Source organism: Pelodiscus sinensis, chromosome 15, assembly GCF_052426305.1.
Source record: "Pelodiscus sinensis isolate ZL-2025 chromosome 15, ASM5242630v1, whole genome shotgun sequence".
Lineage (NCBI taxonomy): Eukaryota > Metazoa > Chordata > Testudines > Trionychidae > Pelodiscus > Pelodiscus sinensis.
The window spans coordinates 4,909,369-4,926,777 of NC_143066.1; the positions used below are offsets into that span (position 1 = coordinate 4,909,369).

General features: G+C 64.2%; 1 protein-coding gene across 2 annotated transcripts in view; it reads left to right on the forward strand.

The window, feature by feature from the left end:
* The first annotated feature begins 417 nt into the window (after window positions 1–417).
* LOC102447944 (coronin-7) overlaps window positions 418–17,409 on the forward strand; it is a 103,239-nt gene continuing 86,247 nt past the window's right edge. Inside the window, exons 1-7 of one of the 2 annotated variants that reach the window (XM_075899092.2) lie at window positions 418–575; window positions 7,114–7,210; window positions 8,876–8,950; window positions 10,359–10,429; window positions 11,085–11,268; window positions 12,523–12,599; window positions 15,233–15,283. In XM_075899092.2, coding sequence (XP_075755207.2) covers window positions 516–575; window positions 7,114–7,210; window positions 8,876–8,950; window positions 10,359–10,429; window positions 11,085–11,268; window positions 12,523–12,599; window positions 15,233–15,283 — 615 coding nt within the window. In that variant the 5' untranslated portion in view covers window positions 418–515. The remainder of the gene's footprint in view (window positions 576–7,113; window positions 7,211–8,875; window positions 8,951–10,358; window positions 10,430–11,084; window positions 11,269–12,522; window positions 12,600–15,232; window positions 15,284–17,409) is intronic. The other variant, XM_089782211.1, reaches the window with a different exon arrangement.

Sequence of the window (17,409 nt, forward strand, 5' to 3'; positions counted from 1 at the left end):
CATAATCCAGTTGGGGGCGATGGAGCAGGAGTGAGGCCCTGTCATGTACTGTAGGTGGGTTGTGTGAGAGCTGACGTTTGGGACTCAGGCACAGCTGCGTGGTTCTATGCTTCGTGGGGCAAAGTGGGGAGGGCTCCTGAGCCAAAGGTCAGTAGACTTTGCACTCCCATAGCCTCCGCCCTCCAGGGAGCCCACAGCACGGTACATGTACCCTAGCGTTCCCCAGGAAGCAGGCTGTGCCCCATCTTTCAGATGGGGAAACTGAGGCACATAACGACTGCGACCATTTAAAAACAACCTGGTCTTGAGGTCGGGGCGTGGCCAAGGCGGGGCCTGGGCGGGACAGGGCGCGGCTAAGGGAGGAGTCTGGGCGGGATAGGGGCGTGGCCAGGCGCGGGGGCGGGGTCTGGGCGGGATAGGCGTGGCCAGGCGCGGGGGCGGGTCTGCCGGCTCGGGGAGGGCGCGGCGGCGGCAGCCTGATCCCGCGGGAGGAAGCGGCGCCCGGAGCTGGCACCATGAACCGCTTCAAGGCGTCCCGGTTCCGGCACGCGGCGGCCAAGCCGGCCCGCAAGGAGGTGAGTCCGGCTCCGCCTGCCGCGGGGGGGCGCGCTTCCCCCACCCGGCCCGGGGGCTCCCCACCCCCTGCCCTGGGCACCCCCAGCCCGGCTGCAGCCTTCAACACTGCTCCCCCAGCCCGGCCCCGGGGACCCTGCTCCCCTTGCCCTGCCCCCGGCACCCCATGTCCCTTCTTCCCCCACCCTGGGGGCCCCGCTCCCTGGCCCTGCTCTGGGGCCCTGCCTTGGCCCGCGTGGCTCTTCCCGTAGAGCCCTTTGCTCATGCTCCCGGGTGCTGGGCAGAGCTGGGTTCTGCCATGTGACGGGCTCTAACACCCCATGATCCCAGGCTGGGCTGGGTGACCCCCCAACCTCTAGCCCCCTCCCTGCCCATGCAGCCTGGGGTGCAGGGGACAACATCTCTCCCTTAGATTCCTCACTCCCAGCAGCCTGTGGCTGGGATGGGCTCGGGGGTCAGAGTCTGTCTGCTCCAGGTCCAGTGGAAGTCGAAGGCTCTGCCCCCAGCGTGCCCTGGCCAGGTACAGCGAGGGACTGGCCCCTCGGTGCTGCAGCGGGGGGACTTCCCCTGACAGCCTAGGCACTCCAGTGCTTCTGCTGCCCACATCCGGGGCTCTGCTGGGCACCTTTCCCAGGCTTTATTTGTGCTCGGGCCATCTGCCTGCTGCCTTGTTCTGCACCATCTTCAACTGGTCAGAAATCAGAGACCAGCCCCCGTCGCATTAGCCGGTGCCTGGGCACAAGGGGCAGCTTTATTGTTGGGTGATAAGATCTAACTGGCAGCCACGGTGCAGCTGACTGGAAAAGGGTTGCTACTGACTTAGTTGCTACCCAGGTTGCCTGGTTGGCACCTGTCTGTTGGCTACAAAGACTGTTGTCTCCCTGGGTTGGATCTTGGGGTTCTCTGCCTAGTTGTAGGTGTTCTCCCTGGAAATTTTTTTGGGGGGTGCCACTGTCCAGCGGCTTTGAAATGCTGAGCGCCCACAGTGTGCAGCCCCGGCGGGTTTCTCGCAGCGGGGTTTGCAACTGTTTCCAGTGTTGGTTTTTGTATCACAAGATGTTCTCAGCACTTCCGCTCTCTCTTCCTCTCCGGGGTTGTGCAAAGGGCTTCTCTCTAGCGAGCAATGGGCCGCTTAACATGCTAGGAAAGGAAAATGTCTCAACATGCCCCGTGCTAGCGTGGCAGAAACGGGCTTTGTGCAGGCACGTGCTGCCAGTGATCTCGAGCAGGTGGCGAGAACGCTGCCTGACAGCCCTCCCCAAAGGCACCACGACGGGCAGCGTCTCTCGGCGCGGGGGTGTCGGGCTCGGGCAGCGTCTCTCGGCGCAAACTGCGGCGTGGGGGTGTCGGGCTCGGGCAGCGTCTCTCGGCTCAAACTGCGGCACAGGGGTGTTGGGCTTGGAATGCAACCGGCTAGCCATGCCGCTGTCCGCCCGGCGGCAAACGTCTGCGTCAGGAAGCAGAGGAGCAAAGGTGCCTGGACTAGGACCGTATGCTGCAGCCTCTTGGCATGTGTTGAGTGGCCTAAGCAGCTTCTGTGAGCTGGCTTGTGCAGACGAGGACTGGGGATCAGGCCCTTGGTTTGGAGGCACGCTACCCGATTTCTGCACCTACCCGACTAGTCCCTGCACCTGGGGAGTGGCGGATGCTCGGTGTCACTTTCACATTTCCCCCCTCGGGTGAGTGTAGATTTGCGGCCGTTGAAGGCAAAAGGAAATCTATTGGTGCCACGTTACTTCCCGGCCTTGCCGCTGTGGTACCAGGAGACTGCCACGCCAGTTCTGTGCCCCTGAGTGGTGCAGAGCGGAGCTGCGCAGTCCCGTGATGCTGTAGATAGCCGTGAGCGTGCAGACTTGTGGCTGGCTAGCTGTGGTAGCATGCACACTGTGTGCAAGCATGAATGACTGCATTAAAACGATGCACCTATGTAGTGCCCAAGTGAACTGTGACTCTCTGCCATGCTACGGAGACGCACCGCCCTGCACATCTATAGCAGCAAGCTTCTGGGGGCTCAGAGTGCTGCATAGACCATTCACCCCAGTTCCCCCGAGGGGCGGGTGGATCCCTGTGTGAGAATCTCCCAGCATGGTGTCAGACGTCTGTATCTCTGCTTGGCAGCAGTTTTGTTTCCTTTCATTTTCCCCGCCCCCCACACTCACCCCTGCCCCCTTCCACAACTTGCTGTGAAAACAGGCTGCAGAGTTTTTCTTCTGTCTTCTCCTGGATCGCTGAAAGGTCTTCACTTCTGTTTTGAGCTGTTGTAGAGCGCCGTTGTGCACTGCAGCTCACCCCAGAGCTGGCTGCTTTTCTGAGAGTTAGTAATAAAAGGGAAGTGCTCCTTCTCCAGGGCGCTTGGAAAGGGAAGGTGCTATGCAGCTTGTCAGGGCTTTTGTGGAGAGCAGTGTAATTACACGTGGTACTTTGCAGCCACGTTGGACAGCGTCTCTGTTTCCAGGGGCTCCTGCTTCAGCGGAGAGAGCTCACCAGACGCCCTGGATAACTTAGAGCATCTGCCTCCCTTCACAGAGGCATGGCTGGATCTGGTGTGTTGTGCAGCAGAATTGACCAGCTTTAAACATGTAGCAAGGTGCCAGGGGTGGTCAGAACTCACAGGGAGTGGGGAGTTTGTTTGGGGGGAAAGGGGCGTGCGCACTATCCAGGCAGGGGAGAGGTGAGTGAATGGGGTCCCTGCGGGTGGGCAAGGTACTGAGTGTTTTGGTTACCAGTCTGAGTGAGGATCTGGTTACCCAGCTGGTCGGGGGAACGGTGCCTCTCCCCAGGCTAACCCCTGTGCTCTACCTGGTCCTGCCGCAAAGACCTTGCCTTGAATTAGGGCTCCTCCTTTCCCCTGGGGGGTGGAGTGCTGAGCTCAAGTGGTACTGAAGGCCACCCGAGATCAGACCCCGCAGGACTGAAGGCAGCTCGGGCTCTGCTGAGAAAAGCCGGCTGGGAGTTCAACAAATACCTATGGAGAGCCAGGGAGGATGAGGTGGTGGGGGTGAGGCTGAGGCCGTGGCAGCGCACGCCTGGGAGCCAGCCTGGGGGGGTGATGTGATGGGGGTGAGGCTGGGGCCCCGGCAGCGCATCCCTGGGGGTCAGCCGGGGGGGTTCAGGGAGCTTGGCTCATTGGGGAGGTCACTGATTTAAGGCCAAGCAAACTGGGAGGAAGATCGTCTGCGATCATTGTATGCTGGCCACTGTTGTGGGCGCCTGGCAGAGCGGCGCGGGGTGCGCTGGTTCTGCAGGAGAACCCAGGGGCAACGGCACAGCAGCTCCTTGCACTCCCAGTCGGCTCTTGGCTTGGTGCTTCGCTGCCCCACGCACTGGCCCATTGAGGCTTCCCTTGCGTGGCTGGAATGGGACTGGCAAGGACTCCCATTCAGTGGGCTGACTTTCCATATTCAGATTAACCAATGGCTCGTTTCAGAGCCCTGGTGGGAGCCAAGCTGCCTGCTGAACAGCAGTGGGTGTAAAAGTCCCCTCCGGCCGGCAGGCACTGTGGGAGCCCCCCCGCCTTGGGCTGGACCAGCTCCTGGCAGCCAGCGAGTCCCAGCCTCTCCCAGGAGGCTCGTGGCTTGGTTTAGAGCAGCATCTCGTTCTTCATTCTGCAGCCCCGCGTGCCCCCGAGTGCCTGCTGTGCTTACAAGAAGCACCCGGGATCTTTTTCAGGGAAATAAGGCAACACGCCACGTTTATCGGACATACCTAGATCAATCAATACTTATCATGTGCATATGACACATGACACTCATGCACTCACACACTCACACACACACTCACTCACACACACACTCACACACACACACACTCACTCACACACTCACTCACACACTCACTCACACACACACTCACACACACACTCACACACACACACACACACTCACACACACACTCACACACACACACACACACACTCACACGCAAGCACGTTCCATCTTGTTGTTACAAAAAGTTGTTCCCCCTCACTGCACCGGCCAGGTGAGTTAGATGGGGGAGGGGTGGAGCCGGGCTTCTGTCTATCCAGATCGATGCTCCCATGTTGACAAGACGAAAACCCGGGGTCCTTCTCCAAGATGCCTCCTATTTATCCCTCTCATGCAGCCAATTAATCATCACCTGGCCTTTCCTAATGCTGCTTCAAAGAGAGTTCTTCCAAGGGCAGGTGCTTGCTGCTGGACTCCCAAGGCGTCTGTCTGTCCAGTCTCCTTAATGAGCTCACTGCACAGGTATTGTCTTGGGTCTGGCTCCCAGACCTTCTCCACCCTTGCACCTGCTGCTGGAGGAGCTCCCCTTTCAGTCTCCATTCACACCTCAGTCACTTCAACAGGGCAATCGAGGAAAGGGGAGAGCTCAAAAGACATTTTTTTTTTCTTACAAGGAAAATTTCTCTTAATACAAGAGGCAGCAGGTGGGCACGCCTGTCACGGTCTGTATTTGTGTCCTTGGTCTCTCCCGGTGGCAGTTCCAGTCAGAGCAGGGTGCAGAAAAGTGTGTTTGCGATGAGCCTCTTCCCCTGTTGTGTGGCTAATTCCCTTGGGGGTGTCTGAAATTCTGCCCAGTCTCCTCCAGTTCTGGCTGATCTAAATCCTCATCACCCGCGGCTATTGCTGCCTCACCGTTCGCGCCCTTTGCCGGCTCCAGTCGCGTTCTTCCCGTGGAGAACAGGGATGTGAAAATGCATTGAACAGTAATTGGAGTAACCGCTGAAAATTCCAGCAGTTGCCTGGTTCCACGCGAGAGATGGGCTATGCCCCGGGCTGTTGAGCCGGCTCCCCGCCTGTCCTGGGAGCCAGTGTGTAACCGTGCAGGGTAACCGCATACATGGCTACACTGTCCCATCCCTAGCTGGGAATGGCATTCCCAAGTCATCACCTGCATCCCTCTTAGCCCCCGGGGCTCGCATCCCAGGAGGCGCATTTCTTCATCTGGTCGCTCAAAGGTGACGCTTGTCACTCGCTAGCCTTTACATGCAGCTAGCCTCGTAAGAGCAGATGAGGAAAATCGGCCAGCCCGCGACAGCAGGGTGTGATCTGGCAAGCGCCTTTCGTATGTGCTAAATTCCTTCCTCCCCTCAGGATCTGTTCCCTTCCCCTGCCAGCCGGCGGCCTCCTATCTCGCACGCTGTTGACAGCGTTGGCTCGAGCTGCAGTAACTAGGGAGGGCCTGCGCCCACGCCTTGCTGCTGAATGGCAAGGGATTGATAAACTCTCGCGGGACTAGAAATATTTCTTGGTGGCTTTTGTCTGGGAACCCTCTCCAGACCCTAGCGTTGCGTGCGCACAAGGCCCTCGGCGGCAGTGACCGGCCTTGGCCCTGAGCTCCGGGCTTTGCAAGATGAAACGGTGCCACTGATTCCTGTGCATTGTTCTCCTGTTTCCCTACAAGCGGCAGTGACTGTAGGAACGCTCGTTAGAGCGGGGGCCCGGGAGCCAGAAATCTGGGCTCGGTTCCAAGTTCTGCCGTGTAGATTTGCCCCTTGGATTTTGCCGAGCTCCGCGATTGCATGGCCCTGTGGCCAAATGGTCTGTAGGAAGCTCGGCCCCTCAAACGGCGGGGGTGCGAGGCCGGCCTTTGTGGGTCAGTCGGCGAGAAACGTGAGGTTGCTGGCCCGGGAGCGTCTTGCTAACTTGGGCAATGCCCGAGCCTGGGCGGCCTTTGCACAGGCGGTGATAAGCTGTTAGTCACCTCTCTCTGGATCCAAACTTAGCCCTTAGCACTGGTAGTTTCCAGCTTCTCCCCCTGAGGACGGCTTCGCAGGAGGAGGAGGAAGTCCTGCGGCAGGTTCAACTGTCCGGTTGAAAATAGCGAATTGCTTTAGGGGGACGTTAGCAAAGGCCCTTTCCCCGGCCGGTCTCGGGCAGGAAGTCTGAGGGGACGTCCCGCACCACAAAACTCAAACGGGTTTTAAAGGGGTGTCGTGGAGTCCGAGGCGATCGAGCTTGCGGGTTCAAGGGCTGGAAATCGCACTGAGCCGCAGTTCCACACTGGCTACCTTAAGCCTTGGCCCAGCGCCCCCAAAGGAGCAGCAAAAGTCGACCCGCCAGGGCTGCCGATCCAGGCTGTCCGCCTCTAGCGATCTCCTCTTCTCGGTGGTGGCGGTGGGTGGGTGGAGAGGCCAGCCGGGTCCGCTGGGGCTTTCCGAGTCCCGGGGCCCTGTTGGGTTCTGCCCAGGGATAGCGGTGGGCGCAGGGATACAAATCGATGTGAGGCAGGGGAGTTGCCAGGGGCCCACGCTGGAATCGCCAGAAAGTGGCCAGGTCCTAGCATTGGCCTGGGGGCTCGAGGGGAAGATGCTCAGAGAGGCACTGACCCTGTCTGACCTATTGTCAGCGTCCTTGCTTGCCGGTGGCACCCACCCTCTCCGGGCATGTCTCCTGAGCCCCCGGCCCCGCGGGAGGCTGCGTCTGGCTCACTCGCCCGCGCTGCTGTTGGCAGTGGTGACAGCTCCCCGGGGCCGGGCGGCGGGAGGCTGAAAGGCTGTCTGGCTCCGGCTGCTTCTCTCCTCCCGCCCCTCATGCAGCTTTCTCCTCTGGATTCCAGGCCTGGATCAGGGATGTCCGAGCCGGCGCCTCCACCTCCTGTGGGAACCACCTCAAGTCCAGCTGCCGCTTGATCGCCTTCAGTGCTGACTCAGCAGGTGCGGGGCTGGGAGGGCAGGCACGGAGCCTTGGCGGTGGGGGGTAGCTCGGAGTTGTGTGCCCATTAACCCTACGGCCTCAGGTGCCTTGCTGCGCTAGGAGTTGTGCAGACACAGCCCCAGTCCTCAGCGTTTCCTCTCCACCGAGGCAAGCCGGGGTGCAGGGACAGTTCTGTCCATTGGACAGATGGAAAGACTGAGGCCCAGTGGGGCAGTGACATGCAGGGACTAGGACCTGAGTCTCTCAGCTCCTGAGGAGCAGCCAACAGTAGTGTGCACGAGGTGAAGGCAGAGGGAGGATGGGTGGGTGATTATAAGACCATGTGATTCCTTCTCCTTGCTAATGACACAAATAGAACAAGCGTGTTCAGGTTTGCTCAGGGCCTCTGCCCCTTGGGAAGATGGCTCTAGCAGCACCAAGGGGGCATTTGTACAGCAGGATGTCTCTGGGAACCTGGCCTGTGTCGGGGGTTGGCAGCTGCTGTGACGGGCCGGGTCTGGGCACCGCTGAGGGTGTCTGCTCAGAGTGAATTGCTCAAATTCGGGGCTCCTCACAGCCCCCAGACTGGAGGCCTTCCCAAACAGGCCACAAACCAGTCTCACAGAGCGCTTCAGCTGCCTACCTGGCCAGCCAGAAACCTCAGGAGCAAAACCCCAACAATATCCGTGGCCCCAGGCCTCATACACAGGTGGGGGGTCTTAGAACGCAATCCCACCTACCCCGAACAAGTTCTGTCCGGTCCCAAGAAACCAGCCACAGATTCCAGGTCAATTTACCCTCTGGACCTCACCCACAAACCGTGCTGAGCCAGTCCTTCAGAATTTACAATCTAAGGGTTTATTACTCAAAGAAAAGCCTGAGAGTAAGGTTGTTAAAGTATCATACATGACATGCAGCGAATCTCCCAGTTCTCAATGCAGGCTCGCAGCAGAGATTATAACTGCTGGCTTAAAAAGTCTCTGGTGCACATCCTATGCCAGGATGGGTCCACAGTTCTTCCCGGCTCGAGATTCCCTGCGAGGCCACATCTGGGGTCAGGAGCAGATCTGAAGAGAAAATGGAGGCTGCCACATGGCATCTTTATCCCTCCTTCCTGGTCTCCTCTTGACTGCAGCAGGTCGCCTGGCCCGTGGCCTGTCCCTGTGTCCCCTGCTGGTAGCCCCTAGGGATGAGTCCCCATTCTTGAGGGGTGTCCTTGGCCTATAGAGGGCTATTGTTCCATGGAGACTTGCTCATTAGCATGTCCATTGGCTGAGCTGCTTTGCCCATAGTTCAACCACATACAGAGAAACATTTGGTGTCCACACAAAGTACATGCATATACCTTCAGACACAGACATTATACAATCACGTGACTAGCATATATGGAATCAGAAAGAAGTTAGCTTCTATTTGACACCTCACATGGCCCCCTTTGTACCACTTTTGGGGCCAACATGCCCCTCCCCATGGGTGCAGCAGTGATCTGGCTGCTTCCCTAAAATTGAGTAACGTGACAGCTGCCCCCTTGGGGCCTGGGCTAGGCCTGGCGGGAGCTCCCAGCTGAGCTGTCGGAAGCGTATCCACCCTGCTTCTGGGTGCCAGGCGTGCGCAGTCCTGGGCATGGGCCAGTCCGGGGCGGCTGCGATGCGCTGGCAGGTGACGCATGGCCTCTTGTCTTTCAGGGGTCTTGGGCATCGTGCCACTGGAGAGCGGGGACGGAGGGAAGAGGGCCGTGTCCCAGCTGTGCTGCCATTCAGGTGAGCTCCCCGGGCGAATGCCTCTGGAGCGAGGCGTGTCCGCTGCCGCGGCTGAGCCACCAGGCACTGGATTCCCTGTCTCCCATCCTGCGAGGGGCTGGCTTGGAGCGGGAAGGCGGGTCCGATGGGGCTGCTCGGTGCTGTTCAATATTCGGGGCTCAGAGCCCGGCTGGCTGCTCCTCCCTCCCGGGGCGCTTGACCCCTTGCAGGCCAAGAGGTACCCAGAGCCCGCTGAATTTCACCGGGTCTCGGGAAGAGCTCGGGCAGCCCCAGCTGGCTGCGGGGACCACTGCGTGCTGCCGTGCGTCAGTGCCCCGTTGGCTCCCTTAGGGGACAGGCCCTGGCTCTGGCCCGCTCTCCGGGACCTGGCGTGCCAGCCAGGAGCAGTGACGGTACCGGAGGGCGCACTGGGATTGCAGGGCAGCGCCCGGAGCACCTGCTGGCCCGTCGCGGCACAGGCCGCCAGAGGACGCTTCGGGGCGCACGCTGCAGCTGATCAGAGCTGGCGGAGGTGGGAGTTTTACAGCCTCGCGGGCCTTTACCTCGGCGGTTTGCACGAGCAGAGCAGCACTCGGTGACCTAGTTTCCTCAGCGCGCCGGATGCAGCAGCGGGGCTGCTAGGGACTGTGCCAGCCTCCCTCCCCCGGGCGCCTGCAGATGGAGTTACAAGGAGCCTTTCAGCCCCCGCGCTGCCGGGGACGCACAAAGGGGGGGTTTGTTCCCAGCAGCGTCGGCGGTCGGAGCAGGGCCTGGCGTGCCGCGTTGGGCCCTGGGGCAGGGGGCTGCGTGCGGGCCCTGGCGCTGGCTGGGCCGGCTGCCGGCTGACAGGCTCCTGCAGATGTTCACGCCACTCACCCCCCTCAGGCAGTCCAGCTTTGTGCCGCCTTCCCTGGAGGTGGCCGGCCGGGGGCAGCCCAGCGGGGCCCGAGCCCCGGTGAGGGGCAGGCCAGGCCTGCGTGGGGGGTGAGAGGAGCGGGCTTGCTCCCACGCGAGGTTTCCCAGGAGCTGAGGCGTAAGGGGGTTTGCTCCCCTGCTGGGGGCTCGCCTGGCTCCGTCGTTCACCCCGGGCCTTCCCTCCCAGCTGCTGCCGACGGTTGAGCTGAGTAGCAGTCACCCGCCTCCTCCAGACTTTTCAACAGCCTGCCAGGAGAAACGGGGAGGAGAGAACGAGCATTTCTGCAATGGAACCAGTGCCGCCACTCCCCCAGCTGCCCCTCGCAGAGCAGGAGGGCTGCCGGGCCGCTCCCTGGGCGGGACATCTGGGACAGGGCAACGGGGCTCCTGGCTCCGCCGTGGCAGCTGCTGTCCTGGCCGCCGGGGGCTGTTGTGGGGCGCGGGGTGCGGCTGCAGCTGGTGCTGTGGGCTGCCCGGCCAGCGGCGTGAACCTCTGCTCTCCTCTCCCCGTCAGACGCGGTGACTGACTTTGACTTCTCTCCGTTCGACGCGCTGCTGCTGGCGACGGGCTCCGCTGACCAGACCGTGAGTGTCGAGGAAACGGGGCTGGGGGGGGCGAATGTCAGCCCAGCCGGGCGAGGCAGCGCTGGGGTCACGTCCGGGCTGTCCCTTTCGGAGAGCTGGGCCCGGCCTGGCCCCTTTCCGGCCGAGCGAGGGGCCTGGGAACGTCGGACGGAGCTGCTCAGAGGGGGGCGCTCGGCCGTCAGGGCTACAAGAAGGACGAAAACACCTCTGTGGCACAGGGTGGGGGGGGGCTTGCAGGGTTCGCTCGGGGGACAGGCTCGGTGCCCCCGGGGAGCTGGCGCGCTGACAGGCTCTGGGAACAAACCCGGCCGTGCACAGCAGCCCTGAGCCAGCCGCACTTCTGAGGCAGCTGGGCCAGTCTCTGCTCTACACGTTCTGGGGCAGGAAGGGTGCGCTGAAGGGAAAGGGCTGGGATTGCACACGAGGCACCGGGCACCCCACTCTGGCCCTGCCTGGGGGGCCCAAGTCCAGGCGACTGGCTGAGCCCTTGCTGCCGGCGTCCTGTGGTAGGGGAACCCAGAGCCCGGCTCGAATTCCGCCCTCACAGGGCCACTGGGGGACTGGGGCAGGGCCCAGCGACGCTTCTGCACGTGTGGCGCCTGCCTGGGGGTTTGGGCAGGGCGCTGGGGGCTCACCCTCCTGTCTCACGCTGCAGGTGAAAGTCTGGCGCCTGCCTGAGAGTGGCCGGGACCTGCCCTCGGGCCCGGGAGTGACCCTGGGGCCGGTGGGGTGCCAGGTGGAGACGCTCCAGTTCCACCCGACGGCAGACGGCGTCCTGGTGAGCGGCGCTGGGAGAACGGCCACGGTGTGGGACGTGGCCCAGCAGAAAGCCCTGACAGGTATCACGGCCGTCGCAGTCTCCGCCCGGCCGCGTTTGCTCCGGGAACGCCAGCTCCCTGCCTGGGCCCGGGGGCTTACGGTGCCACGTGGCAGGGCTGAAGGGCCCAGGCAGTGGCTGTCCTAAGCACCCGTCGGCCTCTTACCCTGCCCCAAAGGCCCCTCGCTCCGGGGCTCCTGGCTGTGACACCCCTAGAGCACGTGGGGACCAGCAGTGCAGGCACCTGCTCCCCTCGCGCTGGGGCCTGAGACCAGCACGCGTGTCCCTCTGGCCACTGAACAGCCCCCCGTTGGGATGGCCCGGGGGGCCCAGCAGCTGAGCCAGGGCCCTGTGTGAAGGCAGCCCAGGCGCTGCTCACAGGGTCGCCAGGTGTCCGGTATCTGCGCCCTCTGGCCCGTAGAAGAATTCAGAAAATACCGGACACGTGCAACGTGCAATGTCGGTGTGTTCTGAATTCCCGGCTGGGCGCCGGCCGGAAGCCTGGCGGGGGCGGGGGAGCCAGTGGGAGGCGGAGCCGCGATTGGCGCTGGGAGCCTGTGGCTGCGCGCAAAAGCCGGGTGGGGCGGGGCGGGGCCGGGACTCCCAGTGCCACTCGCGGCCCCGCCTCCCCGCTGGGAGCCTCTGGTTGGCGCAGAAGCTGGGCAGGGGGGGTGTCTCCAAGCCCCGCCCCCACCCAGCTTGTGCTCGCAACTAGAGGGAGCGCCTGCCGGGGGCATGGCCCGAGGGACTCCGGCTGTGGCCAGTGGCTGCACCCCCCCCCCCCCAGGTCTGCTTCTCGCCCCCCCTTCCTCCAGGCCCTTCTCTCCTCCCGGCCTCCAGACTCCCCCCACCAGCTCGGCTTCCAGCCCCGCCCCCCTCCCAGCCTGGTTCTTCTCTCTCCCCCCCCCCCCCCCCACGATCAAGTGTGTCCGGTTTTTTTGCGGGGTCTACCTGGCAACCCTAGCTGCCCATCCCTCGCGGGGGCCATTTCTCCTGGCGCTGCCTGCCCCTGACCCACACCAGCAGCCCCATGGGGCTGGGCCCGGCCCTTTGTGAGACTGCAAACCTGAGGTCAGGCACCTCTTTGTTTCCAAGCAAAATCCCGGCATTGGTGCTGCTCCAGGGTGTGGCTGGAGCCCAGGAACGGGCGTTGCAGTGCAAACCGCAGCCGCCTGTCTACAGTGCGACGGTGTGCTCGCGGGGGAGGGAAGGAATTGCCCCCTTTGGGCCAGCTTGCGCCTAGCTGGGTCTGACTCCAACTCTCGCTCACCCCCAGCACTGGAACCTCATGGTGACCTGATCCAGAGCACCGCCTGGAAACAAGATGGCTCCCTCCTCGGCACTGCCTCGAAGGTGAGCGCAGCGGGCGGGCGAGGAACCCGGGGCGATTTCCTGGTGGGGGCTCTGGGCCACGGCCGAGCCACCGTGTGATGAGCATTTCCCCCTCTCCGCTGCTCAAGGAGCATCTGCTGGGCAGGACCGGTGGCAGCTGTGTTGAGAGATTCCTGAGCGGGGGCTTGGCTGCTCTTGGGGATCCTGTGTGAGCTCAGGACACTGTTTTCCTGCAGCTCTCGATCCCCTTGCCCTGGAGTGGGAATTTGAGGCTGGCGGGCTGTGTGTTCGCGGAGCTGCGGCTTGTGAGTGGGTTCTGCGTCTGGCTAGTCCTGTGCAGGGAAGAGGCGGGCTGGTGGGGAGGGTGGCACCGTGCTGTGCATGACCCGGTCAGAGCGTGGGTGGGAGGTGTGTGCGAGACCAGAGCGTGACCCTGGCTTCGGGTTTGCGCTCCTGTGCTGCAGAGGGGAGGACTCGAAGTCTAACTGTAACAGCTGGAGCAGGCAGAGCCTTCGGGCAGCAGGTTTATCCATAGGAACTGCGATCGGCGAGGTGAAGGCCAGAATCGAAGCTCTCCTGGGCACAGAGCCCAGGGCCAGGCAGCATTTCTTCCAGCGTCCTGCTAACCGGAACCGTGATTCCGCCGGCCTGTAAAATAGGCAGTAACATGCCTGCCTCACTAGGGGGCGTACTGCCGACTGCAGTTCTGGTGAGCGAGCACTAGATGGTGCTAGTGACACGTGCGGCTCCGGAAGGCTGGCTGGGCAGCGCAGGGCAGGGCAGGTGTCTGAGTTCTGCGAGGGCGCGCCAGGCCCTCGGGGCGCCCAGCCTCGTCTGCGGGCACTGCCAGGCACTGGCGCTGTGCTGCCCGCCCTGAGCCGTCGGGACGTGGCCTGAGCGCGAGGCGCTGGGGGGAGCTCCCGGAGGGGTCTCCAGAGCAGGCGTCTGCCGCTCCGCCCTCGCTCCCCCATCCGCTCACGGAAAGGCTGGGGCTTTCTGGTTGCCGTTGCCGGGGGGGGGGGCGGCCGGGTCGTTTTGCTTAGTTGCCCGCACACAGGGCCGCCAGATCCCGCTGGTTTCCAGTCACCCAGGGCTTCCTACCAGCAGCGAGATGTGCTGCCCCTTGTGCTGCCCTTTCTCCCTCGCCCCGGGCTCGCGGTGCCCAAGGCCGTAGCTGCCGGGACCCCAGGGCTGTCTGCAGGCACCGGCCCGCGTGGGGCTGGGCCCGGGGAAGGTTTGCCCTCCCGGCTTGCCAGATGCTCCGGCTCCCTGCAGGGAGCAGGCCAGAGTGCCCCTCGGTGGCCCCTGGAGCCAGCGCCTGCCCGCCAGGCAGTAGGGCCGGGGTGCAGGGCTCGTCGGGGCCGCAGGCTGGCTCACGGTGCCGGGGGATAGTCTCCCAGGGCAGGGCTTGGGAGCCCCGTGGCTTGGGGCCAGCGACAGACGGTCTCTTGTCCTGGGCCTGTACGTCCCGGCGTCCTGCCCGGTGCCTGGGCTGCCGGGCGCTAGGGTCAGGGTATGACCGAGAGTCAGGCGGCCCGGCCCCAGCCCTGGAGGGGAGCAGAGCTGAGCAGCAGGGCCCTCACGCTGCCTTGGAGTGACGTGGGCCGGCCAGTGGGCAGGCAGGGGCGGGTGAGGTCCGCTCCGGTTCAGCTCCTTGGGGTGGGCCCTGCAGCGGTTCCCTTGCCCGGGCGTTCCTGGGGCTCTTCGGGGAGCGGCTCTGCACCGCTACGGCCTTGGGCTGGGTGTGGGCCTGAGGCTTCCCCACACTGCGGCCTTCCCCCGGGCGGCGCGGCAGACAAAACAGCCCGGCTCCCCCGGGCAAGATAAGAGCCCGCCCCAAGGGCAGCGCGCCGCGGGCACAGCGGGCTCGGGCGCAGATGCAGCAGCATTCGCTGCCCGTCCTTGTGGGCACCAGCTGCCGCCATCAGCCCGGGCTGCGTCTGTGCCCGCGGGGTGCTGGCCTGCGGGGGGGGGGGGGGCATGGCTGGGTGCCGTGGATCGAGGGACCCGTGGGAATGCCCCATGTGCACGGCCCCCTCGCTGCCAGGGGACAGGGATCCGCTGCCTCGGCTCTGTCCTGGGACAGCTTCTCTCTGTTGCTGCCCCGCTCCACCACAGTGCAGAACAGGCCGTGAGACGGCCCCTCAGCCCCGGCCCCCCACCCGCTGGTCGCTGCGTCAGGGTGCCCCTGGGGGTTCCTCAGGCCCAGCCCCCCACCCGCTGGTCGCTGCCTCGGGGTGCCCCTGGGGGCTCCTCGGGCCCAGCCCCCCACCCGCTGGTTGCTGCGTCAGGGTGCCCCTGGGGGTTCCTCGGGCCCAGCCCCCCACCCGCTGGTCGCTGCCTCAGGGTGCCCCTGGGGGCTCCTCGGCCCAGCCCCCCACCCGCTGGTTGCTGCGTCAGGGTGCCCCTGGGGGTTCCTTGGGCCCAGCCCCCCACCTGCTGGTCGCTGCCTTGGGGTGCCTTGGGGGCTCACAGGGTGGGGACAGGCTGAGCCAGAGGGGAAGGGAAGCCAGGCCCCGAGGGGGGTTGAGGTGATGGGCTGGTGCTGGTCTGGGGCTGGCACCCCTCCATCCACCCTCCCCAGCCCAACGTGCATTACTTGCCCCTGTTCTCCATGGTGCTCACCTCCTGCCGTTCCCCTTGTGTCTCCACAGGATAAGAGGCTGCGGATCTTTGACCCCCGGACCAAGCCAGCTGCAGCTCAGGTACTTCTCGTGCCCCGCCAGTTGGGGGGGGCCTGCAGGGCAACTTTGCACTCAGGGGCCAGACACCACGGTGATGGGCCAGGCCAAGGAGCTGAGTTAAGCCAAGCGCTATGAGGCGCAGATAGTCTGGGGCCCATCCGGGCGGGATCTTTGCTGCTGGGGTCTGATATGAGGGGGAGGTGCCCGTTGCCCCCTCCCCCCCCACCGGAGAATCCTTTGGCACCCCTGAGGCCCCTGCCCTGAGCACGGGGAAGCTTTTGGGCCAGGAAGCCTTGTGTGCTGGACACCTGCTTCCACTCGGCAGCCTCCTTTCGCCCTGAGCCTGCCTGGTATTCCCCGAATCCAAGCCGACTGGCCTGGGCCCGTCCCTGGCCGGCGTCCCCAGCTCTCCTGGGGAGGGAGGTGGCTCCCAGGTGGGTCGCTGGCTCTGGCTGAACTCGGAGCGGCTCGGCACGATGTGGCGTTCAGCAGCGCATGTCAGCAGCCCCATTGTCGGGTCCGGGTGGCAGTGGAGGAAGCTGGCGCCCCACTCCCCCTGGGATGGCGTCAGTTAGGGTAGGCCGTGGGGCAGGGAAAGCCACGGCTGCCCCTGTCTTTCCTTCAGCGTCCGCGCCCTCCCGCTGCAGCTCCGCCGTGGTATGCGAGGCCTCGGTTGTCCCGGGGCGTGTGGGAGGCTGGCGGGCGAGCTGCCCTGGCCCTACGTGGGGTCGGGCAGTTGGATGCAGCCGGCCGGCCCGCTCGCCCTGCTGAGAACGCACTGCGCTCGTGCCGCTCGTGGCTGGGGCGGGCCCTGGGCAGCACCCGTGCTGGGCGCCTGTGTCCCGGGAGCTGGGCGCCTGTGTCCTGGGAGCTGCCCGCCTGCTGGGGGCGGGGGGCCGGCTGGCTCGAGGCGCTGGAGCAGCGGGGGTGGGGGTTACCGATGCGTCGCTGGGCAGCGTGCGGTGAAATGCCGTCGGAGCCATACTGCTGGCGGTGCAGTGCCAGCTGGGGCAGGGCAGCGTAGGCTGGCATGCATCTGTGCTGCGCCCCCTCCTTCAGCCTGCCCCACCCAGTCGCTCCAGCAGCGCGGGCCCCCCTGAAGCTGAGCGCTCACTCCCAGCCCCTGCTGGCTCTTGCCCCTCCTCCCCCCCCCCGGCGGGCTGTTCCTGGGGCCACAGGCTAAGCAGGGTGGGGCCGGTCAGGGTTTGGGGAGCGACACTGCCGAAGACCCAGGCTGCTGCAGGAAATGGCGTCCCTCATTCAGCAGGTGGCGCTGTTCCCCCGTGGCCACTAGAGTGGTTTGTCCAGGCTGGCCGTTCCCTGCCGCTGGAAGAGCCTTAACTCTGACCCCCGGGGCTGTCGTGGCTCCTCCAGCGTCCTGCCTGCCCGGGGAGGTGGCGGCTCCGGTGTCCTGGCCTGACGTCCTTTCCGTGGCCGCCTTAGCCTGCCTGGGCAGAGTTGAGCGGGTGCCACTGTGACGGCGCGTTGGGGTCCCCCGTCTCCTGCACCCCCGAAAGGGCACGAACAGACTCCTCCAGCCAGTAGAGCAGAGGGAGTTTATTGCTTCTCCAGGATACAGCACAGATGTCACCAGGTTCCAGGGCAGGCCTAGGATGCCTCAGCCCCCCTTGATATGGGGGGGTCTGGGCTTCTAAACCCCCAGCCTGTTGCTGAGGCTGCTTCCTCCATGATCCCAGACAGACTAACTCCCTCTCTTCCAGCCCTGCCCCCCAGCTGGGGCGGCATCCCCCTTCCTTTGTTTCTCTCCCTGGGGGGTAGCTGGTCAGACAGGTTGAGACCCTCTTTGCATAGTGACTCATCCCGTCGTGTTGGGCCGTGGTACCGACAGCAGCCAGTGGGGGTTACCACAGAGCCAGCACAGAAGCCAGCCAGATACCCCCCCACTACGTCACAGCCACGTTCCGGCCCCGGCTGGCCACGCCCCGCGCCGATGGAGGGGGATCTCTGGAGGCCGAGCAGGCGGGGACCACGATTTTCAGTGACACTCAGAATTTCCGTCGCCTAGCTGTGTGTCTCGGGGTGGGGAAGATTCTCCCCCTCCCCCCCCCCCCCCCGCGGGCCGAGGCCATAACGACCTGAGCCCACGGTAGACCCCTCTTGGGGAGGCGAGCGGCCTGCGTCGGCAG